We start from the raw sequence: 25,044 nt of genomic DNA, 5'->3' as shown, positions 1-25,044 counted from the left end.
TGAAGCTCTGACAATAAACATCCAGCTTCGAATGCAGCTCTGTGTGTTGATTCCGGGCCGGCAGAGGAGAGGGGAGGACGGGGGGACTCCTCAATTATCTCCCGGGTGAAGATCCGCAAAACAAACACCCGCAATCCACTTTAAAACCGCAGATAGCGTGAAGTGTGAGAGAGTGTGAAAACTTCACAGAGCGGAGTGCTCATTAAATTAGAAGCTGTTTACCAAAAGTCAGCAGGTGTGACTGTTTCATTTCAATAAACAGATAAAACAGTAATAATAATGTTTGTAGAGTTAATTGAACGAAGGCTGAGCATGTTTGACGGCTGGAAAATATTATTTATTACAGGAAAGGAGTCCTAGGACACAGCAGAACTAATTTTTATCCCCTGAAAATGTTTATTTAAAGGTGTGAATGTGTGTAAATTTAATTTACTGGGCAACACACAGGCGGGAAATAATGTTTTTAGAAGTAATTATGCAAAGTCTGAGCATATTAAATATTTTTATTAAAGGGGGAAGTCCTGAAACAGAGAAATAAACTGGTTTGGGGCCTCTAAAGACGTTTCAAAATGGTTAAATGTTTGTAATCTCAATAAAAGGGGAATAAACGGGTAAAAAGTCTCGTTTTTATTATTTAAACCAACTGTGAGAATGTCAGAAGGCTGGAATTTTTATTTATTAAAGGGGAAAAACTTTAATCCTGTAAAACCCTTTTTTTTCATAAAAGTGCGAATGTGTTTCATGTCAATATACAGGTATGAGATAAAATATAAAAAGTGAATTAGACAAAGTGTGGGCATGTTAACAGTCTCTAAAATGTCTCCATTGGAGGGACCGAGTCCTGAAACGTCATTCCGAGCCTTTAAAAAACGTTTTAAAGGTGTGAACGTGTTTAATGACAGCTAAGAGTGAACATGCAGGTCATGACTCATGTTAATCAGTCTGAGTTTCTAGAAAAGTGGAAAACGTTTATTAAAGGGCAAAAAAACTGCACATAGAAAAACTCCCTTTTAACCTTTAAGAGTGTTTAAATTCCTCCTTTAAATCCATTAAACTCTGTCCCGAGTCACTCCTTCTTAATTAAAACTATATATTTTATCCTTTTTTTTCCTTTTTAAACTTTAATTTAGAAGTAAGATAAACCTAAATCTTTTTCTTCGGCTGTCTCTGATGCAGATTTTCCGCTAGTGGGCGCTCTTGGCTTGCGGAAAAACTCGACCTGCTGAGTTCGAGTGTGTGTGAGTGTGTACGTGTGTGAGCTCCTGCAGCAAACACACATACAGTCCCGTGTACGAGCCTGATGGGAGCAAATGTTTTCATGATGTTTCTTTTGCAATGAACGCGCTGCGGAGCAAAAACGCACTTTATTTACATGGACTCCGGTGCGCTGCGTAAACCTTTAAAAAGGTGAGATGAGGAGCTTTACGCTCGCACTCCCTCGTTTTTCGGTTTATACCTGATGCTAAAATGTGGGTGAATTTGCACGGACTCCGGCTGGACTGTGAGTCGGTGGGTTTTCGGCTCCCATTTCTGCGCACAGTCGCCCCTCTGAACTGAACCAGTTGCCCTCTTTGAGTGACAGCCCGGCTCCAATTGACTTCCCCAACCAAACGAGGACCAATCAGCGGCCGCTGGGGGCGGGGCCTATGCTCAGCAAATATTCCCAGTAGCCGTCCCTTGCAGTTACTTTCCATCCAGGTTTCGGAGCAGCCGCTGAGGCTTCATCCTCCCTGCGCGCTTTGGTTTATTTTGCGGGAGGACGGATCTGCAGGATTGCGCCGCAGCAGCAGAAACACTTTGGTGTGTGTGTATGTGTGTGTTTATATCCGTGAATGTGTGCGTTTTTTGGAGGGGTGTATAGTATGAGAAGTTCCATCCCAGCTCCTTTTATTTCTTTCATTCTCACATGTGATCATTTTCTTCATTTTGACCACCCGACCTCATTGTTTCGCCCTCCTCATTTCTCTGCTGCTGTCACCCACAGTTTGTTGCTCACCAGCTGAAAGAAAGAGGGAATATCTCACCACCACCACCACCAACAACAGCCACCACCAACCACCACCACCAGCCATCTCTCCTTTTCTGTGCTGCTGCTGGATTTTGCTGGACTATAACGCAGAGGGATTTATATTGGTATTGATTTGCTCTCTGATGGGATGTATTCCAGCCTTTACGCGCTGAGCGGGGAGAATACAAACGCACTGTGCGCCGAATGAACTGCTGCCGTTTGGTTTTTGGTGCATCTGGAGATGCTCTGATCGGGGTTTGTGGTCCGTGCGCATCCCCCCTGGATCGGGATATAAGCTGAAAACACTTTCCTCAGCCCTCTCTGTCTCTCTGGAGCCTTTTTTTGTTGTTGTTGTTTATTTTTCCCATTCTCCTCCCAGTGTGGACGTTTGGCTGGTTTGAAGGCGCACAGGCTCACCATGGGGGACTCGATGTGGAGATATTATTTTGGAGTTTTGTTTATTGCCTTGAAAGTGGACCTGTGCCGGGCGCTCATCCTGGAGTCCATCTACTGGAACACAACAAACACCAAGTAAGTGCCGCTCAGAAACCCCCCCAGACGCAGTAGTAGTAGTAATAATAATAATAATGATAATGATAATAATTAAATAAAAATTATAATAGTAATAACTAGACTGAAATCCATCCCATGAGCGCGCAGAGGAGCGGAACAAAGAGCCTCGGATTTTAATCCTGGGCTGGTATTCTCAGGGTCTATTTGACTGGGTTTCTGTCTCGTGTCGAGCGAGAAAAGCTGGGTTTTTTTTCGGAGTTAACCCTTCGTGTCAGCTCGCCTTCGAGCTTCACGTTAATGGTTGGTTAGAAAATAGCCCGCTTGTGTGCTCTCGCACTCCTCCGGCGCAGTTTCTCAGAGGTTAAACTCTGATCCGTGTCAGATTTGCGGCTCGTCGGGGCGTCTTTACGCGCAGCGTTCGGCTCGGGCCCGCTCGGCCGTGCGTCACGGCGGCGTGTTTGGGGCAGATTTCTGCGGATGAAGTTAAATTTTCACGCTTTGTTGTGATAATAATCTGCTGCCACGCGTGTTTGTGGTGACAGGGGAGAGGACAGGAGCTGTTTCAGTGGCTGAAATGTTAATGTTTCGTTTTACCGAGAAGCGGGGAGTCTCCGCGGGGGCAGCCGGGACGCTCCGCCGGGCCTCAGATGCTCTGCTGCGGGTTGTGTGTGTGTAGGAGAGTGCGTGTGGGGGGTAAATATAAAACAGTGAATTCAACCCCCTGAGCAATGAGGTGGATTTTTAGTTTGTGGGGTAAATGTGTTTAGGACGTGAAAAGTTTTTCTGGAAGTTGGAGTGAACCGGCGGCTCCCCAAACGCTTCCAGCCGCTCCTCGCTGCTGCCAGACGGACAGAAAAGGCCTCAGAGGGGTTGAACTCTGCTCTGGTGAATATTCAGAGAGGCGGTTAAACTCTTCTAATGGAAATTAAAAAATAAAAATAAAAGAGGAGAGAGAGGAGGTGGTACTCCTGCGTGCAGCCCGGCGGGGGGCGCCCGTCTTTGTGGCCGTTTGGTCACGGGCGAACTCCTGCAGCTAAAAGGCTCCAGAGCGGGAACGTTTTCTGGTTGGTGGTCGCACTAGAACAGGTGTAAGTCATGGAAATGTGCGCCTTTAACCTGACTGGCGCTGTGTTCCTTTGTGACGCAGAAAATCAGCGCAATTTCAGAAAAGACGCGCAAAAAATGCGCTTTTTAAAAATTCATTAAGGCGAGTGTTGGTGCAGGGCGCAGTTTAGATGCTGGTTCAGTCTGGACCTTTAGAGGCTAATCTTGATCAAAAATATTATTTTATGTGTGTGCGCACTTTAAATAATTTAATTTATTTTTATTTATCTTCGGGTTATTTCAGAGATTGCTGTGATTAATCTTTAAATTAAATCTTTAAGTATTTGAAGTTTGCACACCTGAGACAGTGTTTAGTAAAAATACTTTCAGTTCAGTTTTATTTATGTAGTTATTTTAAAAAGACGTAGGAGCACCCTCACCTGCAGGAACTGGATTAGTTTGTTTTATTTATTTATTTTTTCTTATTATTTTTAAAAAGTCAGTTTTTATGACATTTGACTGAAAATGTCAAACGTTTCCTTCTAAAAACTCCCTGATTTGGATCTAGATTAGCTCTGGAAGATCATCACGTCTAAGTTAAACTCAGTTCTTCAGATTTTTATGCAGACCTTTAAGAATAATCCTTCTGATAAGCAGACAAACAGGAGGGGGGGAGAAAGCAAAAGTATTCCTGTGTCTGAGTGGAGAGGTCAGAGGTCACACAATGATCTCATTGGCTGATTTTTCTTTTTCTTTCTTTTTTTTTGGTAGTTTTTAAACTCTCCGTCTTTTGCTTGGGTTAAATAACACCCTGAAAGTCCTTAGTGTCTTCATCAACAGGTCGAGCTCCCCCTGCCTCCTCTTCCTCCTCTTTGACTATTCAACTGAGGATGGATGTTGGAAATCTGAAGGATTAAGCCTCATTGTTGTAGCTTTACTACTTTACTGCCCTCAAAAAACAACACCAAAACCCCCCCAAAAAAACAAGAGAATGACCCCCTCCTCCTCACCACCTCCTCCTCCTTCGTGTGGTAATCCATTTTGTAGTTGGGAGGGAGAAACAAAAGCGAGGCCTGCTTTACATGGTTTTATGTAAAAGAAGCGCTCCCTCTCCTCCTCTGCACTTCATTAAGAGATTACACAGCAGCCCCCGAAGGCCCTTTGTGACCGGGCAGCAACAGGGGCACCTCTCAGGGTCCTTTTGTGAATGTGGAGGGATGCAGGGAGGGACGGAGGGAGGGGGCGCAGAGATGCAGAAACCTCCTGAATGAGTGACGAGGAGTCCGATTCTAGTGTTTTTGTGTCTGTTTTGTTAGAGCAACTGAAATATAACTATACTACAGTAGAAAATAATTTAAAAAAATTGTTAGTAGTAGTATTTTTGCTAACTTATTTTATCCTTAACTGATCCTAAATAACACAACTGCTTTTTGGTAAACTGAACCATGATAATTCAAAGATTAGCAAACCTTGCTGATCCTAGTTAACTGATCCTGGCTAACTTAGCTGGTCCAAGCCAGCTGATACCAGTCAACTTAACCTCTTCTAGCTAACTTAACCTATTTTAGCTAACTTAAGTAATTTTAGCTAACTTTCATTATCCTAAACCTAGCTTATCCTAGCTAACTTAATCTGTCTTAGCTAACTGATACTAGTATCAGTTAGCTAAGATAGCTAGTTTTAATTAAGTGATCTTGGCTAACTTAACAGATCCTAGATAACTGAAATAGTAGCAAACTTAACTGAGTGAGCCAAACCTAGCTGATCCTAGGTAACTTAACCAGTCCAGGCTAACTGATACTGTCTGACTGGTAAGCTAATTGAGATGACTAAAGTTAGTGTTACTTCCTTGAGGGCAGTGGTGTAAAATAATTCATGTTTTATTTGTTATTAGTTATGTTAGTTGGTTAAGTGTTAGAGGTGTTTAATAAAACCACGAATGATTACATATACAGTGTAAGTAAAAATAAAATGCATGTGTTTGATGAATATTCAGTTTTTAAGACATTAGAAAATAAATAAATACTGGCCTGACATATTTACAGAGGAGGTTTATGTGTTGCCTCAACGTTGTTTGTCAGAGAAACAGATGCTCAACCAATCACAATTACAGCAGCTATAAATCAATGTTATTCCAGCGTCAGTGTCAGCATACTGGCTGGATTCCTCTGCGTTTTAACGCCAACCCAATGTTTATTTAGCATTTCAGTTTCAGGCATAAAGATGATTCAGATGAAAAGTTGGAGAAGCAGTTCGTGATTGCCTCTATATAATGAAAGAACAGGGAGAGAAGAAGAAGACGAAAATCTCTCTGGGTGATTACGATGGTTATGTTTAGCTGCCTAGGGTCAGATGAAAGATACGAGGCCACTACGTCTCGTCCGACAGAGGGCGATTAACCCTCGCTGCAGCTAAACATCCAGCTCCCCTCGCCGTTTGCTCATGACTTAAGGGCCGCAGGAAGAGGTCAGCGGCTCCATTTGGTCACACAAATCCACCAGAAAGTCTGAAAATAGAGGGAGTGGAGGGACAAACAGGATGCTCCTCTTTCTGTTTGTTTTTCTTCTTTTACCATTGAGCTCCTTTTGTTACCCTGCCCTCCACAAACACTAAAAACACTTAGAAGATAAACGAGAAAACAGATGTAAGCCTTTGAAGACTCACTCAAGTGTCGCCTACCTGTGAGCCTGATTTATGTCACTTTCATCACAGCAAAGTTAAACCTTTAAAAATCTTGAACTCCTTTTTGCTGCTGTAGAGATGAACCCCGTCTGTCCTCGCCTCCTCTCTGCGCCGTCACAGAGGCCCCGTGAGGCCCGGGGTCTCCATCCAGCTCCTCTCCCTGTGATTTTCTGCCTGTTCACTAACAGTTGTTGGGGAAAAACTTTTAATAGTTAAGTATTTTAACAGATAAGTATGTGAAGTAGTAAAAAAAGTTGGCAGTTTGTCACAACAGAAGTGTAAAGTAAACTAAGTGTGTCGGGGAGGAGTGAAAATCATTAATTTATGCCTTATGTGCATATTTTTAAACTAACTCCATTCTGATTTTATATTTATTTACATAGATTTAATGAATTTTAACATTTAAGTGCCTCAAACAATAGAAACTGCAAAAACTCTGACACATAAATGAAAGAAATCCTTTTCAGCTGTAGCTTTCAATGTCTTCAGTGTGATTTTGTTGAACTAAATATAAAATATGCAAGTGTTATTTTTCTTCCCGCTGTTTTAAAAACCCACCTTGTCCACCTACGTGTTTGTGGTTTATTGTTTTGTGTTATTTGTTTTTACCTGCGCTTTACTCCAATCTGACTGTGTATCCAGTTATAACAGGAACAAAAGAAAAGTTGGCTCTTTGACTTTGATCTTTTTTTACCTTCTGAATATGAATTTGTAAAGCTGTATGTGTGATAGTAATGATTATTGCTGTATGGATTAGAATTTTTGATTATTTTATTTAAACCGGTTTCTCTGGTCAGGTTTTGTTGCCCCGTAGGAAACCTTTACTGTCGTTTAACGGCTTCCTAACACCCTCGGTCCTTTTACACACAGCAAGTATTTGACTTTAACAGGTTTAAATTGTTGGTGTGAGGGTGACACAAAGCTTTTCTGTAAACTTTGAAATTACTGACAGAAATCTAGCTGCTTTTTGCTGAATAATCAAACAAATAAACGTAAATATAGAAGATTTTCCACAGTTTTCTGGAGGGTTAAAGGCTGAGACGTTGTGTTTCAGTGGCGCAGGCAGTGTTGGGATGTTTATTTTTAGATTTTTATTTTCATTTTACCAGGAAGTCGCAGTAAGATTAACAGACAGAGACGGGGCCAAGTTAGTAGTGTTATGAACTCCATTACATGCCCTTTAAGAACTTTTCTTTTCACACCTTTACTTTTGTTCTTTGCACTTTTAAATTCACGTAACTCCTCTGACAGCTTCAGCTTACAATGAAAATTCAGATTTCCACAAAGAAAACATGAAGACGTTGTTCTCTTAAATAATTTCACTATGAACAGCATTCACTTGTTTACAGACAAGTCGGTTAATAGAGGATCTAATCAGCTCATTTGTTAACAATAAAATCTATGTAAAATTCAAAATGTGCTCCAGTGGTGCAAAACTGGGAACTCCTGTTTTATTATGAATCCGATATGAAAAATCAGTCATTTGAGTCACAGGGACATTTTTCTTTTGATCAGTTTCAGTTTTTCTTGTCAAACTCGTGTAAAGTGCGTTTAGAGTGATTCCTGAGAAGGCACGGTTATTGTTCAGTTCCTGTTCGTGGGTTCAGCAGGTACGTGTAAGGATTTTCAGGTTCTTTTACTTCATCTTTTAATTTTGGCTGTTGCCTGATACTTTAACATGTTTTCTCCACCGCTTCATGACTGAAGTGCTGTAGTTTGTTGTGCTCCAGTACATCACCAACACAGGAAAATACTGAATTTTTACTACAGTACGTTTTTCTGAGCGATTTTCACACACAAACATGTGAAGATCATTGAGTATAGCATATAACAAAGGAGGGGATTAGTGATCTGACAGAAAATTGGCACGTTAAGGGCTCTTACCACAGTGTTTTTCACAGTTTCAAACATTTTAATGAATCGTAACTAAAATTCGTTGATTCGATAAATCATAATCGAAGTCGTCATTAGTTGCAGTTTCAAATCCTGTTTTTAAAATGAATACGCAAGTGGGAAAAATGCAGTCATGTCATCATCTGTCTTTTAGTACTTTAACTGATGTTTTTGAGATTATACCTACATGTTTTTACTGCCGTAACATGTTGAATGCGGGGTGTTTTGAGGCAAGTTTATTACAGTTTCAAACTCAAAATGCTAGTTAGATATATTTGAAAAATAAGATTTTTGCACACAGACTGAAGGGCGAAAACAACATTTGGATTAGTGATTTTACAGTAAATTGATTATTTTAATGTGCTTTTGATGTCAGAGTTTTCAACCCTTTAATGAACTATAAAATCCAGTTTTTTATGGGTTAATGTGAGATAATAATCTAGTCATAGCTTCATGTATCTTTTAATACTTTAATGTGTTATTCTGGATAATAGTTAACTGCTTTTACTTACGTAACATGTTGAATTCAGGGCTTTCACTCTGCGTTAACAGTACTTAGCTTCTCCCTCCCGTCATAGAAAAGGCATTTCTGTTTTTATTCCATGTCAGTGACTAAAATGGAGGCAGTAGATTAAAACACACTTTACATAACAAATTTCCAGTTGATCAAATGACATAAACTAAAATAATGTGAAGTAAAGGTCCTGTTTAACCACCGTGGTCAAAAAGAAACAGACTTGTTTAGCATCATGTGACTTTTTACTGCAGAAACAACAGCAGTCCATTAAAGGTCAAAGGTCATCTTTTTAATGAGGAAATCAGCACCCTATAAGCTGGTAAACATGTTGTGGAAGTTCTTTTCTTTTATTCTGAAGAATGCGTGCCAGAATACTTGGGGCTCTTTTGGTTCAGGAATATTTATGATGGCCGGGGGGGGGGGGGGGGCACTATAGACGGGGTGAGGGGCCTTATAGCACGGTGGGGGTCAAATGCATTTACAATCATGAGGTGGAGGGGCAGGCTTGTTTTTGTGTGTCCCCATTTGGCATTGTCATCAGCCTCTCTGTATTCGGCCTTACCTGCCCACCGGGGGGCCAGGTATCCGGTAACACCGTGTTGTTGTCCTTTTGTGTTTCTTTTTCAGCCCCTTTTAAGCAGCTACTGGTTTTCTTTTTTGCTGAACTCTCTCTTTATGAGCACTTTATCTGAAATATGATGGATGATTGTGTTTTTACCTCCGGCTAACGCATAAAGTGGTGACAAGGATCCCGCTGGACTGAAAATGACTCAAGTTTCTCGTTAACTCACTGTAGGCATTGCATTTGTTGATGGTGTGTTTAAGAGAAAGTAAGATTAATTATTTGAGTTTTTTATCCCTTAATTATTATTTTATTTTGAGATATAGTTGTTTTTCTGTGAGTACATGCATGTAACTAGTTTTTTTATTTTTATTTTTACAGATTAAGGGAAATAAAAGCAATGTAACAGCAATGCCACCTCCAAAATTCAAACTAGGCTTTTGTAAAACACTAAAAATATAAAACCTTCCTGATGTCAAAGGTCATTTTAGATCTACAGTCCAAAATCTCCTAAAAAGATTCACTTTACTGTCACTTTACTGTGGCAAATAAAAGCATCAGATAATGTCTGTTACATGGACTGTAATATGCTCTTTTGACAATTGCTGGGTTCTGTTTTTATTTTGTTGTCTTAAACAGGATTGCTTGTGATTTTTAAAACTGTACAGTAGCCCTGGGTGTTGCTATTTGTTTAAATTATGGGGCTGAAGTCATACTAAAGTGGGTGTTTGAGGCATAAAAGGAGGAGCCGGCGAGGTCTAATAACTGCTTAATGTTGGCGTTGCAGTGTATTCATGTGGCTCTTAAATATCTGAGTCATGCTTGATTTCTTGCTAGTAGCTAGCTTCCTGTAGAGATAGCACTGATGGCAGCAGAGCAGGAGTTCCTACACCCTGCTTGATAATATTGTTACACAGGGTTTGATCAAATTTGCTATCGGAAAAACATCGGAAATTATTAACTCGCTTCATCTGTGTATGTGTGTTCAGGAGGCGTGTGCCTGTGTGTGGCAAAACACACGTTTTTAAAATATTTTATGTGAATTTAAAGTCGTGTTTCAGGTTTGTAGCTAGAATCAGGGTGGGTTTAGTCTGATCTAGCATAAAGGAGGTTTAATTGTTGTTTTTGAAGCCTTGATTTTGATCTTCTGGCCATCATTATCTGCCTTAAATAATGCCCTGTTAACGGGGAGCTTTTGTGCTCTCAGATACATACACAAAACAACCGTGTCCGTGCCTTTCAGCTGCTAACGTCACTGCAGCTCTTTAATAAATCCCAAAGTCGGTTTTCCACGGGTGCAGGCCTGTTAGTAAATCTGCCCTATAGACGTTTAAAATGAGCACATGCATGCCTGCCTGCTTTTACCCCTGTACAAACACACATGCCCACTTGCACGCATGAATGAACACTTCCAGTCACACACACATATACACGTCCATGTTTTTAAAGCGCACAGCTCTACAGTATTTGTGTTCGAGTGAAGCCCCGAGGCTCTTCAGAGGACCTTCCCTCCCTCCACATCCTCCCTCACATCCACACACGAGATGATGATGCCAGATGGTGCTGCATACCCTTCCTCTCTCCCTCTCCTCTTCTTCACTGTCTGTCCACCACTGGTCGTACTGTATCTTCACAGAGTGTGTCTCTGGAGGGGGGCGGGGGGCATAGAAAATATTCGCTCGGCCTAGTTATCCACTGCATGTGTGTGTGCTTGTACTGGAAGCGGGGAAGATGATGCAGAGGAATAATGTATGTGTGTGTGCATGTGGACGTTTCAAAGACAAAGAGAGAGCGATAGAGACAGGCAGAAGAAGAGAAGCAGCCACTGTATATGATATGACATACTGTACAGTAACAGCAGATATCTTTCAAGCCTTGACAGATTTGCAAATTTCTATATTTTTTTAAGCCTAAGAGAAAAGATGTCATTCTCCATACTGAAGATGTTTTATTACCAGCAGTCTCATGGAAATTCGTGAAATAGTCATAAACTCTAAACTACTGAATAACGTTTCTGGACACAGATATTACGGGTTTTTCATGTTGCTGCAGTTATTGTTCTTTCTAGTCTAAAATGTTCCTGATTGGTGTTTGTGTACATTAAATTAATATGTTCCCTGTTTAAAAGGTCAAAGAAGTCCACATTCAGAGATAGAGAGGACGTGGCTCACACCTGAGACCATGTTTTTAGTCCTGGATGTTGTTTTAGCATGAAAAACAGGGAAAATCGATTATGTTTTCGTGACTACAGGACTTTACGAGAACTGATCATTGCTGTGGCAAAGATCATGGAAAGTTGTATGGAAGTACATTTTTGTTTTTTAACATTGTTTTTTTTTTCCCACTTAAACGTGATGGCTAACAGACCAAAGTTGCAGGATTAAAGCGTATAATAAAGCGTAGAAGTCGTGGAGGATGGGAAAAACAGCTCGACTATAACGATTCGTTTTGATGATGCTCCTTTTTGAAAGTCATATTTATGCGCATTAGAAAATGTAATAATATTTGCAATAGAGAAAGGAACCAGTATACTTATGAGAAAAGAAACAGAGCCATTAAAACACGTATTCCTGTGTAAAATATGTTAATTATGAATCAGGTCTCCTGTGTAAAGGTTCTGCAGCTGCCCTGCGGTGCCTGTCTTTGTAGTCAGCTTTAAAGAAAAAAAAACAAAAAACTGAAATCCTGGAGCTCAGAGGACTGTTTTCCATCTCAGTGCTTCAGAAATGAGCCGACCCTTCAGGCAGAGGTCAGAGTTCACTCAGAGATGCTATGTTTACTGTAAATATGTATGAAGGGATGCAGGTTTGTGAGGGGAAAAACATGATGAGAATGAACGTTAACAAAGCAATTTCTCAAATAATATTGTTTTTAAAATCTTTTTGTTAATAATTTGTTGATAGTTTAGGGTTAAGAATTATTAAAATATTACCGTGTCCGTTACAGTATTGGTACTTTATCCAAACCCAATCATTTTTTTTATCCTACCTTTACTTTATTGCTATATACCATTATCACCATCCCAACTCTACCGTTTTGCTGGTTCATGCAACTTTTTCTATATCAATAATTCATTCCACATTTTCTTTATTGCTATTTTATACCATGTGTGCCTTAAATTATTTTATTCCATCTTCAACAAAAGCAAAAGAAAGATGCAGTAAATGATCAAGTAGCTTTTGTATCATTTGTTTATTTTTTTGATAGGAACTGTGCATATTAATGGTCAAAAATAAAATAATTTAAGAAGGAAACTTGCTGCACTTACACCCTTAGGCAAATTATACAAAATACATTAGAGAGACACATTATATACATGACAAGCAGAGAATACATGTAATGAGTCATGTCAAGTAAGACTCTCTGTTCAGCTCCATTTCTTTGGGGTAAAGACCCATTTTCCTGGTCGTAAACCCAGAGTACATTTCATTATTTGCTTTGCCTTCGTGTGTGTTTACGTGCACCGGTATTCGCAGCACACCGTAAAAAGCCTCCAGGGTGTCCGTGGTTAGCGCTCCAAATTGTGTTCGAGCATGGGGGAAAATTTGTTTAGCAGATAAATACGAGGCTTCACCTCTGAGTGTGTGTCTGTGTGTGTGTGTGTGTGTGTGTAGTCACTGGAATGCTGCAGGGGCTCTCATCACTCGGAAACTAAATGACAACATTATTTTACTTTGGGAAGAAATTTAGGGAAATTCAGCTGCAACCCTCCAGGCTCTCTGCCTCTCTGTGACAGTATTGCTGTGGATTTGCTGAAACTCCGAGATGAGCTTTTACAGTTTTCTTTTTTTTTTTAAATTTCCTGTTTTGTATTCTAGCGATGTTCCACCATTTTCTCAACCGTGCCGCCTTCTCCTCATTTATCCAGTTAATTATTCGCTCTTTCCAGAAAAGCTCAGTGATTTTTATCTGCAGATACTGGGGTCACTTTGTACCACACACACACACACTCACACACAGCTCCCATTCCTCCATTATCCTTCATCATCCAAAATTAATGGACACAATCAGTAATTACCACATCAATTATTAAACCGACTTTTCTTTTTTTTTGTGAGTATGGAGAGGCTCAATGGCAAACACTCCAATCCACAGTGCACAATGAATGACTTCTCATCAGTTCTTCGGTGCCTCACTAACATCCCTCTCTCCTTTCAGATTCGTGCCAGGCCAAGGCGTGGTATTATACCCCCAGATTGGGGATAAGTTGGACATTGTGTGCCCACGTGTGGACGGCGGGGTTGGCGAGGGTGTGGAGTACTACAAGGTGTACATGGTGCCCAGGGAGCAGCTGGAGAGCTGCACCATCACCAAGGCCGACACGCCGCTGCTCAACTGCGTCAAGCCCGACCAGGACGTCAAGTTTACCCTGAAGTTTCAGGAGTTCAGCCCCAACCTGTGGGGACTGGAGTTCTTCAGGGGAAGGGACTACTACATCATCTGTAAGTATCCACAGAGGGGTAGATTATAGCTTACATAAATTAAAGGGGGAGTTAACCTTAAACAGATATATACCTTAAATTTCAGAGTCTAGTTTGATCTCTGTAGATTCTTCAAATTCAGCGCAAAGACGGTGAAGAAGACTGTGGCTGATTGGTCCCAAATAGCCAATCGTGTTGTTGCACAGTACAGGTTCATGAAATTGTATCAAGGCTTAAAGTTTGCAACATTAAAGGTGTGGCAGTTTTTTATTTCCATGTTACTTGTTAGATAATCACTTCTGGCTCAAAATCAACAACATGCTAGTTGCCAAAATGTTAATGTTTAAGCTTGAATCCAGTCAGTGATGATGTTGTTCGTTTTTATACAAAGTCAGCAAACTTTTTAAGTCTGGGTTACCATAGAGTTAAACCTGTGGCTTTATCCTCATTCATTCATCGTTTTAAAATAACTGCCCTGAGGTGTTGCCAAGATGGCCATCGAAACAGAAATGCTTCCAGGAGAAGTTAGGGAAAATCCAAAGTTCCAAGAAAAATCCAACTATTAAATAAACATATTGGATCCGTTTAAATTTAAAGTTGGGTGTTGTTTCCCGTGACTGTAAAATCATCTTTGATTATCTTGATGGTTGTAGTCCTGTGGGTGCAGGTGTGGCTGCTGACTGCTGGCGATGTGCAGCATTAACACCATCCTGGGAGGAAGCTGGTATGGGGCTTAGCGAGGGCCCCCTGGTTTGAAACACGGGAGGTGGACTGAACCATCTGTGTGGCGCTGACGGAGGGTGGAGGGTGGGGGGACCATCTGTGAGTCTCTGCCACTGCCATCTGTGAGCTGTCACAGAAGGGGAAGGCCATATTTCTGAGTGAAGGAAGGGGAAGAAAGCAGGGAGAAGAGGGGATGAAAGGAGAGCAGGAAATACTGCTTTTTATCCAGGAGGCCGAATGTTTGCAAAACAAACGTGCAGGTAACAGGTTTGCAGGTACAACACCCTCCTCTTAACTTCAAGCAAACATGTAAGAGTAGCTGCTCTAACAGGTCATAGCTGCAGGTTATTTGCATGGTGGGGCATGCCTGACAGGTACTTGAACTGTGTTGCAGGTGAGGTTTGTATTCAGGTAAATATAGCAGGTTAGATGTTTCTTTTAGCTTCTGTATGCTCACTTTGGTGTTAGAGGAGGTGCACATGGACTACAAAGGCTTCTGACTGACGCGATGTCTCCTCCTCGGCTCCCTCCACCTCAAAAGCTGATGTTAATTATTGATGAGCTGGTGTTTACACAGCACGGAGCCCGAGGTTGCGTCCGCTGTGCGTCCTTCTCGCTCTCTAAATCCTTCAGTTTCACGCTAAAGAAACTCAGCGTCCTGCCGAGTCGACAAGTTGGAAGAGAAAGGGGCGGTGGGAAAGTTCAATTCTTAAAAAAGATGGTCGGAAAATCCAATTTTGCAGTTCTTGCAGATTCATCCTCGCTCCTCCCTTCACAGCTCCCCTCAAAATGCTAATACATAGCCCGAAGAGGGGAGAGAGGGAGAGTTTTACTTTTAATTGCCTCACTTTTCTCCTCTGTTAGCTCTGGTCCCACTTCTGCAGCTTTAACAGCTGCATGGTGGTGCTTTGCACGAGTAAACATCAACAACAACAAAAAAAGAAAAGAAAAAAGATGCGTGCAGTTGCCATTACCTTGCAGCGCTAAAGCGAGCCAGCACCTGAGACAGTGCTAAGTGCTTTTCCCGCATTTGGCCTTAAATGACGGCGCTGACTCAGGGCACGTTTGGCAGCCGCACCTGAGCCACAGATCCGCCTCATATGAGCCAGATGTCAGGTGTGGTGTGACATCTGTGTTCGTTATTTGATATGTAGCATGATTTAGCCCATGTAGGTCCACAATATGTGTGGTTCCACATTTGGCCCACATGTCAGCCTTGACTTTTGGGAGCATTTTAGCGCACATTAGCCACCATGTGGGGTTGACACTTAACCCTAATCAACACCATTCCAGATACAAATTAATGTTTGGCCCAGATCCACCTTACGTGGATCAAATGTCAGGTGTGGTGTGGCCCACAAAACACTTCCTGTAAACCTTAACCCCCGCTTGAACTGAAGGTTGTCCGGATTTGGCTGAGTAGGTCTGCATCTGGGTAATCTTGATAAAACCGATTCAGGTCCACATTTAGCCTGTGTAGGTCCACGTTTGGGGTGAATCTAGGATAATACTTCCAAACATCCTTCTTCTACTTTTAGGAACGCTATAGGTCGTTTAGTCCACCTCTGGACCAACTTTGGACTTGGAATTGGTCCAAATGGACTGAATGTTAGGGCCAAATGTGGCCCATACTTGCAGTTTTCTTGGAGTCATGCCTGACAAGTGCCATAGCTGGGCCTAAAGTAGCCCTGCAGTCTGGCTTGTTTAAACTGAAAGCTCCTGTGTGTGTGTTTGTCAACTGATATACAGACTTCCATCGAAGTGTGACACAGCTTCGGGAAAGTTCACGCCGAGCATTTCATTAGTGTTTTGGAAAGCAGCGCTTGATACGTAATTAATTAAGCGCTGTTTAATCCTCCATTTCTTCTCACAATTGCCGAGGCCCCCGCACCAATGCCACAGATTTGGAGTCTCAACCAATTGGATTAGCTAGCGCTGCCTCGCGTTGAGTATTGTGCCAAAGCTCGGCCGAAATTAGACAGGCACGTTCGACCTCCCTGCTCGCCGCTCTTTACGTTCGGGGCTTTCTGGTCGGATACGTTTAAAGATGCAGCTGTGTGTCCTGTATCGGCCTGCGTGCCTCTTTGAAGCAGCCGCACACAATGCTGCTGCAGTTGGGAGCAGATGAGTTTGATGTGATTGTTTGCGGCAGCGTGGCCTGCAGCCGAGAAGCTTGCGAGTGAGATGATTACATGAGCCGAAGAGGAAGAAGAAAGGGAGAGAGAGATGAATGTGGAGGGAAAGGGGGCAGAAAGGGAGCTAACGAGGGAGAAAGGGAGGATAGCAGCAGACAGAGTAAGGGAAAGATGAGCTAAAGAGGGCAGGAGGAGCCAAAACTCCACCGTCACCCTTCTCCTCCTCTTTCTCGTGAGAAAGACTTTCCTCGTTAAATGTCTGATCGAAAGAATTTGAATGCATGCGTCAAAACGTGGATTCTTTTCTTTTTCGTGTCACTCTGCTTTTAAAATCGTATTTGTGAGCGAGCGTTGATATTCACGATGACCCGGCTCTGCCGCGACCTCTTTCCGAGGGTCACTGCCGACCCTTCCTGTCACGATCCATTAGGACACGCTGCTGTGATGGGCGCCAACCAGCCCGTGACCTGCACGACGGCTGGTAATCACATCTTCTATCCATCCATCCATCCATCGTTTTTTTCCGCCGTCTGCCGCCATGTCTCTGTTCTACTATTTATGGGCGGCCCAGCTTTGTCTTTCGGCAGTGCATTGTGTATTAATTATACTCAGGGAATCTGGCAGCATGAGCGGGACAGTTTTACAAAGCTGAAATACAAATAATTAATCTTTTTGCTGAGAGTTACGTAAAACCAGATCAGGGGAAAGGCTCAAATCGGGACTCGGAAATGTCAAAAGAGTGGTAAATCCGGAATTAGAGGAACATTTTTGTTTTGAATGATCTTCAAGACCTCATAGTGCCACATTATCCCAGTCTGCATTTTGAGTGATGACATATCGACCGTGTTTCCGGATCTGAGGGTCTCTTCATCGTTTTTCCAGGAGTCATTCTCAGACAGCTTTTTTTATTTATTTATTTTAATTTTTTTTTAAATGAGGCCATTCATTGTGCAGCACATCTTTAGAAACTCACGGTGTCGTTTCAGAGAAGAATCTCACTCGGGCAGACTGAGATTATGATCATGTTGTAGATGGATCATCTTAGACGTTCTCTTTTCTGAAGTTAGGTCTGTTTTCAGCATCTTCTTCCTGCCATGTCACACGTTTGTCTCAACCCACTGGGGAGAGGTGAACATGAACTATTTTACCCTCTTTCGCCATCCTTCCCTGTGCTAATGTGTTCATATTAGTCAAACCACAGCGGCTCTGAACCAGCAGAATCCAGGTAGTTATCTTCTGTCCCTCCTCTGCTGTAGTTTGTTCTTCGTGGTCTCTCTAAAGCATCACATGCTTATCATAGAGTCAGCTGAGAAATCTGGAGCCCTCAAGGTTTCCTTATTTTTGTTCCTGCTGTTCGCTGTTTAGGAGAAAAGAAATTAAAACCAGCTGAGAGCTGCTCTCACAGTCTTTATCTGGATTGCAGCTCAGCTCACAATTGACTGTCTCGTTAAACACGGGGTGATTTTCCACCCTCTTGATTTGATAAACAGGAGAAAATGAAGTTAGGAGGGTGAGGATGGGGGATTTGCTTGAGGCTGATTTCACTGAGTGAGGACTCTTTTCAACTCCCATTTGTTGTGAAGGTGTGTGACTTTACGAGCTGTCACAGTCTGGCCTTTCTTTTGCCAATTCTGAAGGAAAATCTGACCTTTTCCGCTCTTTTTCTCTCTCCCCGTGCTTCCCGAAGGTCACGCACCTCCTCTTTCTAGTGGTAGTTGGTGACTAAATTAATTTTCTGAGGGGTCTGTCCCATTCACCCCCCCTTCCTTCTTTCCACCAAGCAAACCCCCAGCAGGATGGATTAGCTGGTTAATGCTAGCCAGATAGTGGGAAAAAGTGGCCAATTGCCGGGCTGGCCGAGGAGGGCCTGGTCATTCAGCCAGCCTGAGCCGATTCAACAATCACATTCTGTTTAAATCCAAGTCAGGCTCGCCTGGACTGCAGCCTTGGCACACGGAGAGTGTGTGTTTTCACATTTAAAGGGGAAGAAGAAGAATTTAAAAGTTTAAAATGACTCCAGATTGAAGTGTGTTTTTATTTGGTGCAGCCGTGTTTGAGAGGGATTAGATTACAAAGGGGTTTATTTTAAAAAAGAGAGGTGTTTCAGCTACCGATGGGTTAAATGGTGATATGGGGCAAAAAGGGGAGAAGAAGAAGAGGAGGTGACAGTAGTTAATGCCTCACGGTGGTTGAAGATACTAAAACTCAAGCGTGTTGAACTAACAGGTTTATAAAATCAGCGCTCACACTCTCACGAGGAGCCTATAAGGAGCTTTGTCTGTAATGTGCTTTTTGGACTCTCCTGGAAAGCCATAGGTCAGCCAGAGAGGAGGAGGAGGAGGGAGTCCTTGTTAACATGCTCTTTGTGTCCGCTCTCATCACCGTCTTATTGAATCCAGTGGATTTGGATCAAAATGATTGGTGCCTGGGCAAGGGAGGAAAAGAAAAGAGAGGAAGGACGAGGAGGAGGCACAGTTAAAATTTCAGACCTGTTTCGATCGGGATGTGATGATGTTTTTCAGGGAGTAAGTGGCGCTGAATGCGGGCCACTGAGCGCTGGCCGAAAGCCAAGCTACTAAGCCCCGGCAGCTCGTTAGCTCTCTGTGTTACTGACCTGATAGACCACAAGCTCCACTAACCCCTCCTCTTCATCCTCCTCTCTGTGTTTGCCTGTTCTCTGTTGTGATTCAGCGGCAACTCTGCCAGCGTCCTCCAGAGGCAGCGGAGAGGTGAAGCAGTGGGCCATATTTGTGCATGTCCACCTTTCCAGAGTTCCTGTTTCCTCGTATCTAAACATTTTTTTAAGATCTCGTAATTCATTTCATTTGAGAGCCATCCAAATATTTACTGCCATTAGCTATATAAAAATCAGGAGGTACTCGCTCTGAAGGTCAGTCTTACTGTGAGGGAGCCAGAAGTCATTTTTGGCCAGAATATACCTTTTAGCAAATCTGTAGGTAGGCTTGCCTTAGGGGTGTAGCCACTTGGAGTTGCACTAAAAAACTACTTCATGCCTTAATTAATATAATTTTTCTGGAGGTTACCCGAACTCCCTTTTATGGTTAAAAGGGAGTTCTGAATCCCCACCCTCACCAGGTGTTGCTCTCACGGACGACCGGTCCACGTATAGTTACGCCTGTTAGCTAGATAGAAGCCTGTTCTTCTTATTTCTTGGTATTTAATAAACAGCATTGTATTTCAACCTGGAGTAAATTAAAACCCACCCCACAGTCCTGGTGATGTTCCTTTGGAAGAAGGTCAGAACCTATTTGGTGGGTGCCGAAATATTTTTATATGTAGGAAAAGCCGAGCTTTACTTCTGGGACTGGGACTTTGGTTTCTAATTTCAGTTTTTGTTTTTTAAAATATAAATATTTAATTGTACTTGTGAACAAATCATTTAATTGTCTTTAATTTAGTTCAGTATTTTATCATACATTGAAGCATTTAATGTCTTTCACTATCTAAAAACTGTGTTCGTCTTTAATAAAGGGCTTACGGCTTACAATATTCCTGCCTCCGAATTTTCAGCATGGGCCCTCTCATCCCAGTCCTCTTCTAACTGCCTCCGTGTCAGCACAGTTAGAGACATTACTGTCGCATTTACTTGAGCTAATACAGTTTGTAGGAGGTGATGAACGGCAAATTGTGATTTTTATTAACGGGGGTGTGAGTCGTGTCTTGCCGCCGAGCTGCTGCTGTTGTCTTTGGCTGTTTTTGTGAGATAGCTTTAAGGCGTTCGTGGCTACAGATTTTTCCCTGGCGCTGGTGGCTAATTCAGACCTTTCTCTTTTTCTCTTTCTGCAGCAACATCTAACGGCACCATGGAGGGCATTGACAACCAGGAGGGTGGCGTGTGCAAGACCAAGTCCATGAAGATTGTCATGAAAGTGGGACAAAGTGAGTATTTCATAGTTGGATTGCAGGCTCGTGTGTTAAAGCATCGTCTCTATGACACCTGGGGCTGTGATGGGCCAGGAAATGTAATCTAGCAGAAGTTAATTCAACCAAACAGACACACGTAATCCCGTATGCTTCCATGCACTGGTAGCATCTGCTCCTATACGCTCTGGTCGAAGGCTTTCCAGTTTTCTGATCTGTGAGCCTCTGCATGCAACACCTCAGACATATTGGACCAATAATTATTCACCAGTCTGTCACCAGAGAGGTAATTTCCCGGGGTCGACCCTCTCTATTGAGGGTCAGGAGGAATTAATCGAAGGAAAGACAGAACAGACGGTGAAAATGGTTTTCTTATAAATGTTGATGCGAGCTCCGCATAAATCACTGCATTTATTGAAAGCGATGTTCGACAGAGAGCGGTTCCGGCACAGAGTTCAGCCCGGAGATTATAACAGCAGATGCTCGGCGAATGACTCCGTCATTTAGTGTGTGTTCGGCGTTTAAACCAGAAAACACGTACGCTGACAGACACTTTATCAGCATTTAAAACCATATGGGTTCATTGTGGAAGCTAAAACTCAACCATTAGCAGCTCTTTATGGTTGATTACAGTCATATCAGAGTCATGAAGGGAAAACAGCTTGCCTTTATGTGGAATCAGTGGAAAAGATTTGGCTGTACCACCATGAGAAATAAAAAACTCTTTATAGCCTAGCATTACTCCTTCTGTTAGTTTTACCACCTTGTTTAAACCAACACAGTCTCACGAATGTTCGTGAAATAATCTCAGCTTTCAAAAGTTGAACTTTTTGATGTCTTTTGTGTTCCAGTCTCAAATCTGCTAATTTATATGAATGCACTTTTACATTTTTACTTTTAAGGAACATCTTGCTTCTCACACCAGAGAGCAGTGCAATGAATCTTGCATTTCTCCATTAAAAGTATTACGAAAAGTATTATAAATGGCACTATTTAGGTAATAAAAACCACGCGGTACGGTAAAAAATATACATACTGTTTAATACTGGTAATAAAAATTTTTTGGTTAGGTTTAAGTATTAATACGTTTAGACAGTAAAAACTATCCTGTTAGATTTAGAAAAATATTAGGATTTGAGTTAAAATTCATGTTTTCTCATGAGATTTGGATTATAACAGCCCTGGTTTAATCCTTGTGCTTCTTATCTGCATTTTTCAGATCCTTCTGACCCCGTCTCACCCAAAGACCCTACCAGAGTACCCTCCTCCCCCAAGCACCCAGATAACAAGGAGCCCTACAACCCCAACGACGTGCTGGAGAAATCAAGTAAGAATTACTCTAAATACAGAGACAGGGAGGTAATCGAGGGGAGGATTTATCGAAACAATTTGGCATTTGGGGCGCATGATTGTTCGCCCATCTCAGAGCAGATAGTGCTGAGTTAGTGTGTGTTTGTGTGAAGGAATGAAAGGTCAGCTAGTAATTGAATGTTGCCCATAAAACTGATAGGCATCTCCGGCCCCTTCAAGGACTTGCACAGTATCTCCAGACTGGCCCCGCTCCAGCACCAACCCGGGACATTAAGAGACATTTTTCGAGAAAATGATCTGATTGCTGTTTGCCGTGTCTTAATGACCCATTCTGACTCGGTTCTTGCAAGTTTCTACAGCTCTTATCTCTATTACAGCACAATCTCCCCATGTAAAAAATAAAAAAATGATACATTAAAAAATCAGGACTGGGCAATCAGGCAATTCCTGCAGTGAAGTAACAAAAAACCAGGAAGGAGTTAAGAACAAAAACAAGCTGACCTACATAAGCAGTCGTGGTTCAGTGAGGGCGTGGCCTTGCTCAGCTTCTGCTCTCTGTGGACGTCAGCATCTCGCTCTCGTTTCTCATTTTCTTTTTTTTAATATCAAATCCTTCCATCCTATCGGAGCATATGGGCGTCAGGGTGCTACAGGCTGAGGCAGCATAATCCTCTTGTAAAACAACCGAAGGGTCCTTGCTTTGGGCTGCCTGCCATCCCATATCCACCTCCCTCTTGTTACCACAGCACTTTGAGGCCCTATGGGAAGTAGCCACAGACGAGGGGACACGATTATTCTGGCCTGCCCATGAACAAACTCCCATCTCGAGAACAGGATCTCTTGGGAGCACGCTCACCTTAGAGTTCTATTCCCTAGGAGTAAGAGCAGCTTGGCTTTCATAACTGATGTGCCATGATGACAACCTCAAATATTTCTTTATGATTTTCTTCCTTCGAGGGCAATTAGTCTGGAAAATTAAGTTGTTGTTTTTTTCTTTCTAAATGCTATTTGTCTAAGTGCCGTTTTTGCCTGCGTCTCCCCAACCATTGTTTGTCCCATCGGGCTGCGTTTGCCCTACTTCCAAGGTTGCTGCTTTCACTTGCTGAATCTGAATGGCCACCAATCGAATGTGACCTTTACAGAAACGCCTTCAGTGTATAGGCTTCACTCTCAGCTGCTCATGGCAGCAGCATGGTGAAGAGAAACACCTTATCAGCTTCGATTTTAACATTGAGCTATTCTGCTTTTCCTTATTTTCCCTCATATGCGTGATGGGAATTCTTATTACTGACGGCCAAAAAGCTCTCAGTTTAGAGACTGCAGTTTTTTTTCTATTCTTGGATCTGTATGATGTCATAGGCACGGAAGCCCCACCCACCTGCTGTTGAAACCTACTGTTTATAAGGGCCAGCCAATCAGAAATGTGTCATGTTAGAGTTGGATGCATTGTAATAGCTTTTGGATTTTTGTCATTAGGTTATAAGAAGTATTACTAATAATGCTTTATTTGACTATTTCTTTGCTTTTCCTGGGATCTGGCAGACTATAATATGTTTAAAAAAATTTGTAGTCATAGTTACGGTTTTGGGAGGGCTAATGAAAATGATCTTAATATGCTGTTTTACCGCTTCTGTGTTTTTGAGAAAAAAAAGCGTGCACGACAAATAATCTGACATCATCTTAATCATTCCTTCCTCTCTCTCTTCTTTCAGGTCCAGCATCCAGAGAAAGCAACGAAAACAACGGGAGCGACGGCAAGTCCTCAAACGTCATGCCTTCCGAGGTGGCCATCTTTGTGGCCATTGCCTCTGGCAGCGTCATCTTAATCATCATCATCGTCGTGCTGGTCCTGCTGCTACTAAAGTACCGGCGGCGGCACCGCAAGCACTCACCACAACACGCAGCGACGCTGTCTCTAAGCACCCTGGCAACTCCGAAGCGGAGCGGAGGCGGCGGGAACAATAACGGCTCGGAGCCCAGCGACATCATCATCCCGCTCAGGACTGCTGACAGCGTCTTCTGCCCGCACTACGAGAAGGTCAGCGGTGACTACGGACACCCGGTCTACATAGTTCAGGAGATGCCGCCTCAGAGTCCGGCTAACATCTACTACAAAGTCTGAGGCGGAAGCAGGAACTGGAACAATTCACGAAGCAGAGCGGTTTTTTGGCTTCGGCAGGCGCGGCCGGCACACCCTGCTAATGAACACTCTTTTTCTCTCTCACTCTGTCAACTCCTCCTCTCCTCTGATGTTTTGTCACTACTTTATTTTTCTTTCTGGGAGTTTTGCTGACACCTTGTCGCTCTGATTTGGCATGGACGGGAACGCGTGGCGGCCCTGTAGTGAAGCCCACCGCTGCTGCTGCTGTTGCTGCCGCCGCCACTGCTGCTGCTCTCCGGGAAGCAGAGAAGACGTTCTCTTCTTTCCCTAGTGTTGTCTTGTGTTGTGCACTGCGGCAGCCGGCATTCCTGTGGGAGTGTTTGTGGGATCGGGAAGGTTTTTTTTCTTTTTGGAGATGGACAGACAGGTGTGAAGGTTTTCTGAGGAGGATGAGATAAGGAATTATTTTCTCCTCGCGTAAAGAGAGACTTCTGCTTGGAAAGCGAGAAGGAGAAGAGATGGAATAAAATGAGGAGGTGAAGAATTAAAAGAGGATATGGTCTGACCGTGGACTCACCAAACGGCGGCCTCCTCGCCCCTTGACACTCACTGGCCGGAAAAAGACTCTGTGGAGCTTCTCGCACCCATCAATCCTCTCTGGGACTTTTTCCTGAGTGACTCACGGACATCACCCCATTAATCCTGCCACCCACCATCACGCACACACATCCACCCTCGGGCACAGACACACTGTCTCACCTCTCGATGTGAACTGTTTGGGTGTTAGTGTGGATCACCTCATTCCCACATTTTGTCACTTCTCTTACTTGAAGGTTTTAAGAGAAAAATAGACCCCGCCCACACTCCTTTTACGGTTGACTGTTTTTCATATCCTGGTATAGTTCAGGTGACTCGGAATGGCAAGAGTGTCCAAAAAAGAAATAAACCCAGGTGGCTTCTGGGAAGAGTGGAGGACTTTCACATTATAGTGCAGCACTTTTAACCCCCTATTTTTTATTTCTTTGGCCCCTCCACTCTTCGCAGTCCACAGAGAGGTTCGCAGTGACGGATGGAGATGGGAGAGCAGCTGTATCCCGGCAGATTTAGTCACCTCTGATCTGGGCCTTGACACGGAGAAGTGATGGAATTAAAAGTCCAAGAGGCCCGAGATCTTGCAGAAGTTAGCTGGCTGAAACAGCTCTAGGTACTGTAACGTTTACCCCAAGGGGTCCAGTGATGAATAAAAGGGCCC

General features: G+C 42.8%; 1 protein-coding gene across 2 annotated transcripts; it reads left to right on the top strand.

The window, feature by feature from the left end:
- The first annotated feature begins 1,609 nt into the window (after nt 1-1,609).
- On the top strand, nt 1,610-24,352 carry efnb2a (ephrin-B2a). 2 transcript variants are annotated; one of them, XM_086266217.1, is made up of 6 exons: nt 1,610-1,800; nt 1,985-2,539; nt 13,378-13,661; nt 20,306-20,398; nt 21,600-21,707; nt 23,404-24,352. In XM_086266217.1, exons 2-6 carry the CDS (start codon nt 2,427-2,429, stop codon nt 23,811-23,813), a joined length of 1,008 nt encoding a protein of 335 aa, XP_086122343.1. In that variant the 5' UTR covers nt 1,610-1,800; nt 1,985-2,426; the 3' UTR covers nt 23,814-24,352. The 2 variants fall into 2 exon arrangements, with proteins under 2 accessions (XP_086122343.1, XP_086122344.1); XM_086266218.1 differs by having other exon boundaries at nt 1,610-2,539.
- The last annotated feature ends 692 nt before the right edge of the window (nt 24,353-25,044 follow it).

Source organism: Aulonocara sp. 'chitande type north' Nkhata Bay, linkage group LG16 (genome assembly GCF_057382095.1).
Source record: "Aulonocara sp. 'chitande type north' Nkhata Bay isolate Kocher_YH1m ecotype deep benthic linkage group LG16, A_spYH_male_GT1.1, whole genome shotgun sequence".
NCBI classification, from domain to species: Eukaryota; Metazoa; Chordata; class Actinopteri; order Cichliformes; family Cichlidae; genus Aulonocara; species Aulonocara sp. 'chitande type north' Nkhata Bay.
This window is presented reverse-complemented; position numbering and strand designations above follow the sequence as displayed.

Excerpts from the sequence above, each read along its gene's own strand:
- efnb2a (XM_086266217.1), top strand. The coding sequence starts at position 2,427 with ATGGGGGACTCGATGTGGAGATATTATTTTGGAGTTTTGTTTATTGCC. Across the intron at positions 2,540-13,377 it reads TGGAACACAACAAACACCAA|ATTCGTGCCAGGCCAAGGCG; the intron begins GTAAGTGCCGCT and ends CTCTCCTTTCAG. Across the intron at positions 21,708-23,403 it reads CGACGTGCTGGAGAAATCAA|GTCCAGCATCCAGAGAAAGC; the intron begins GTAAGAATTACT and ends CTCTTCTTTCAG.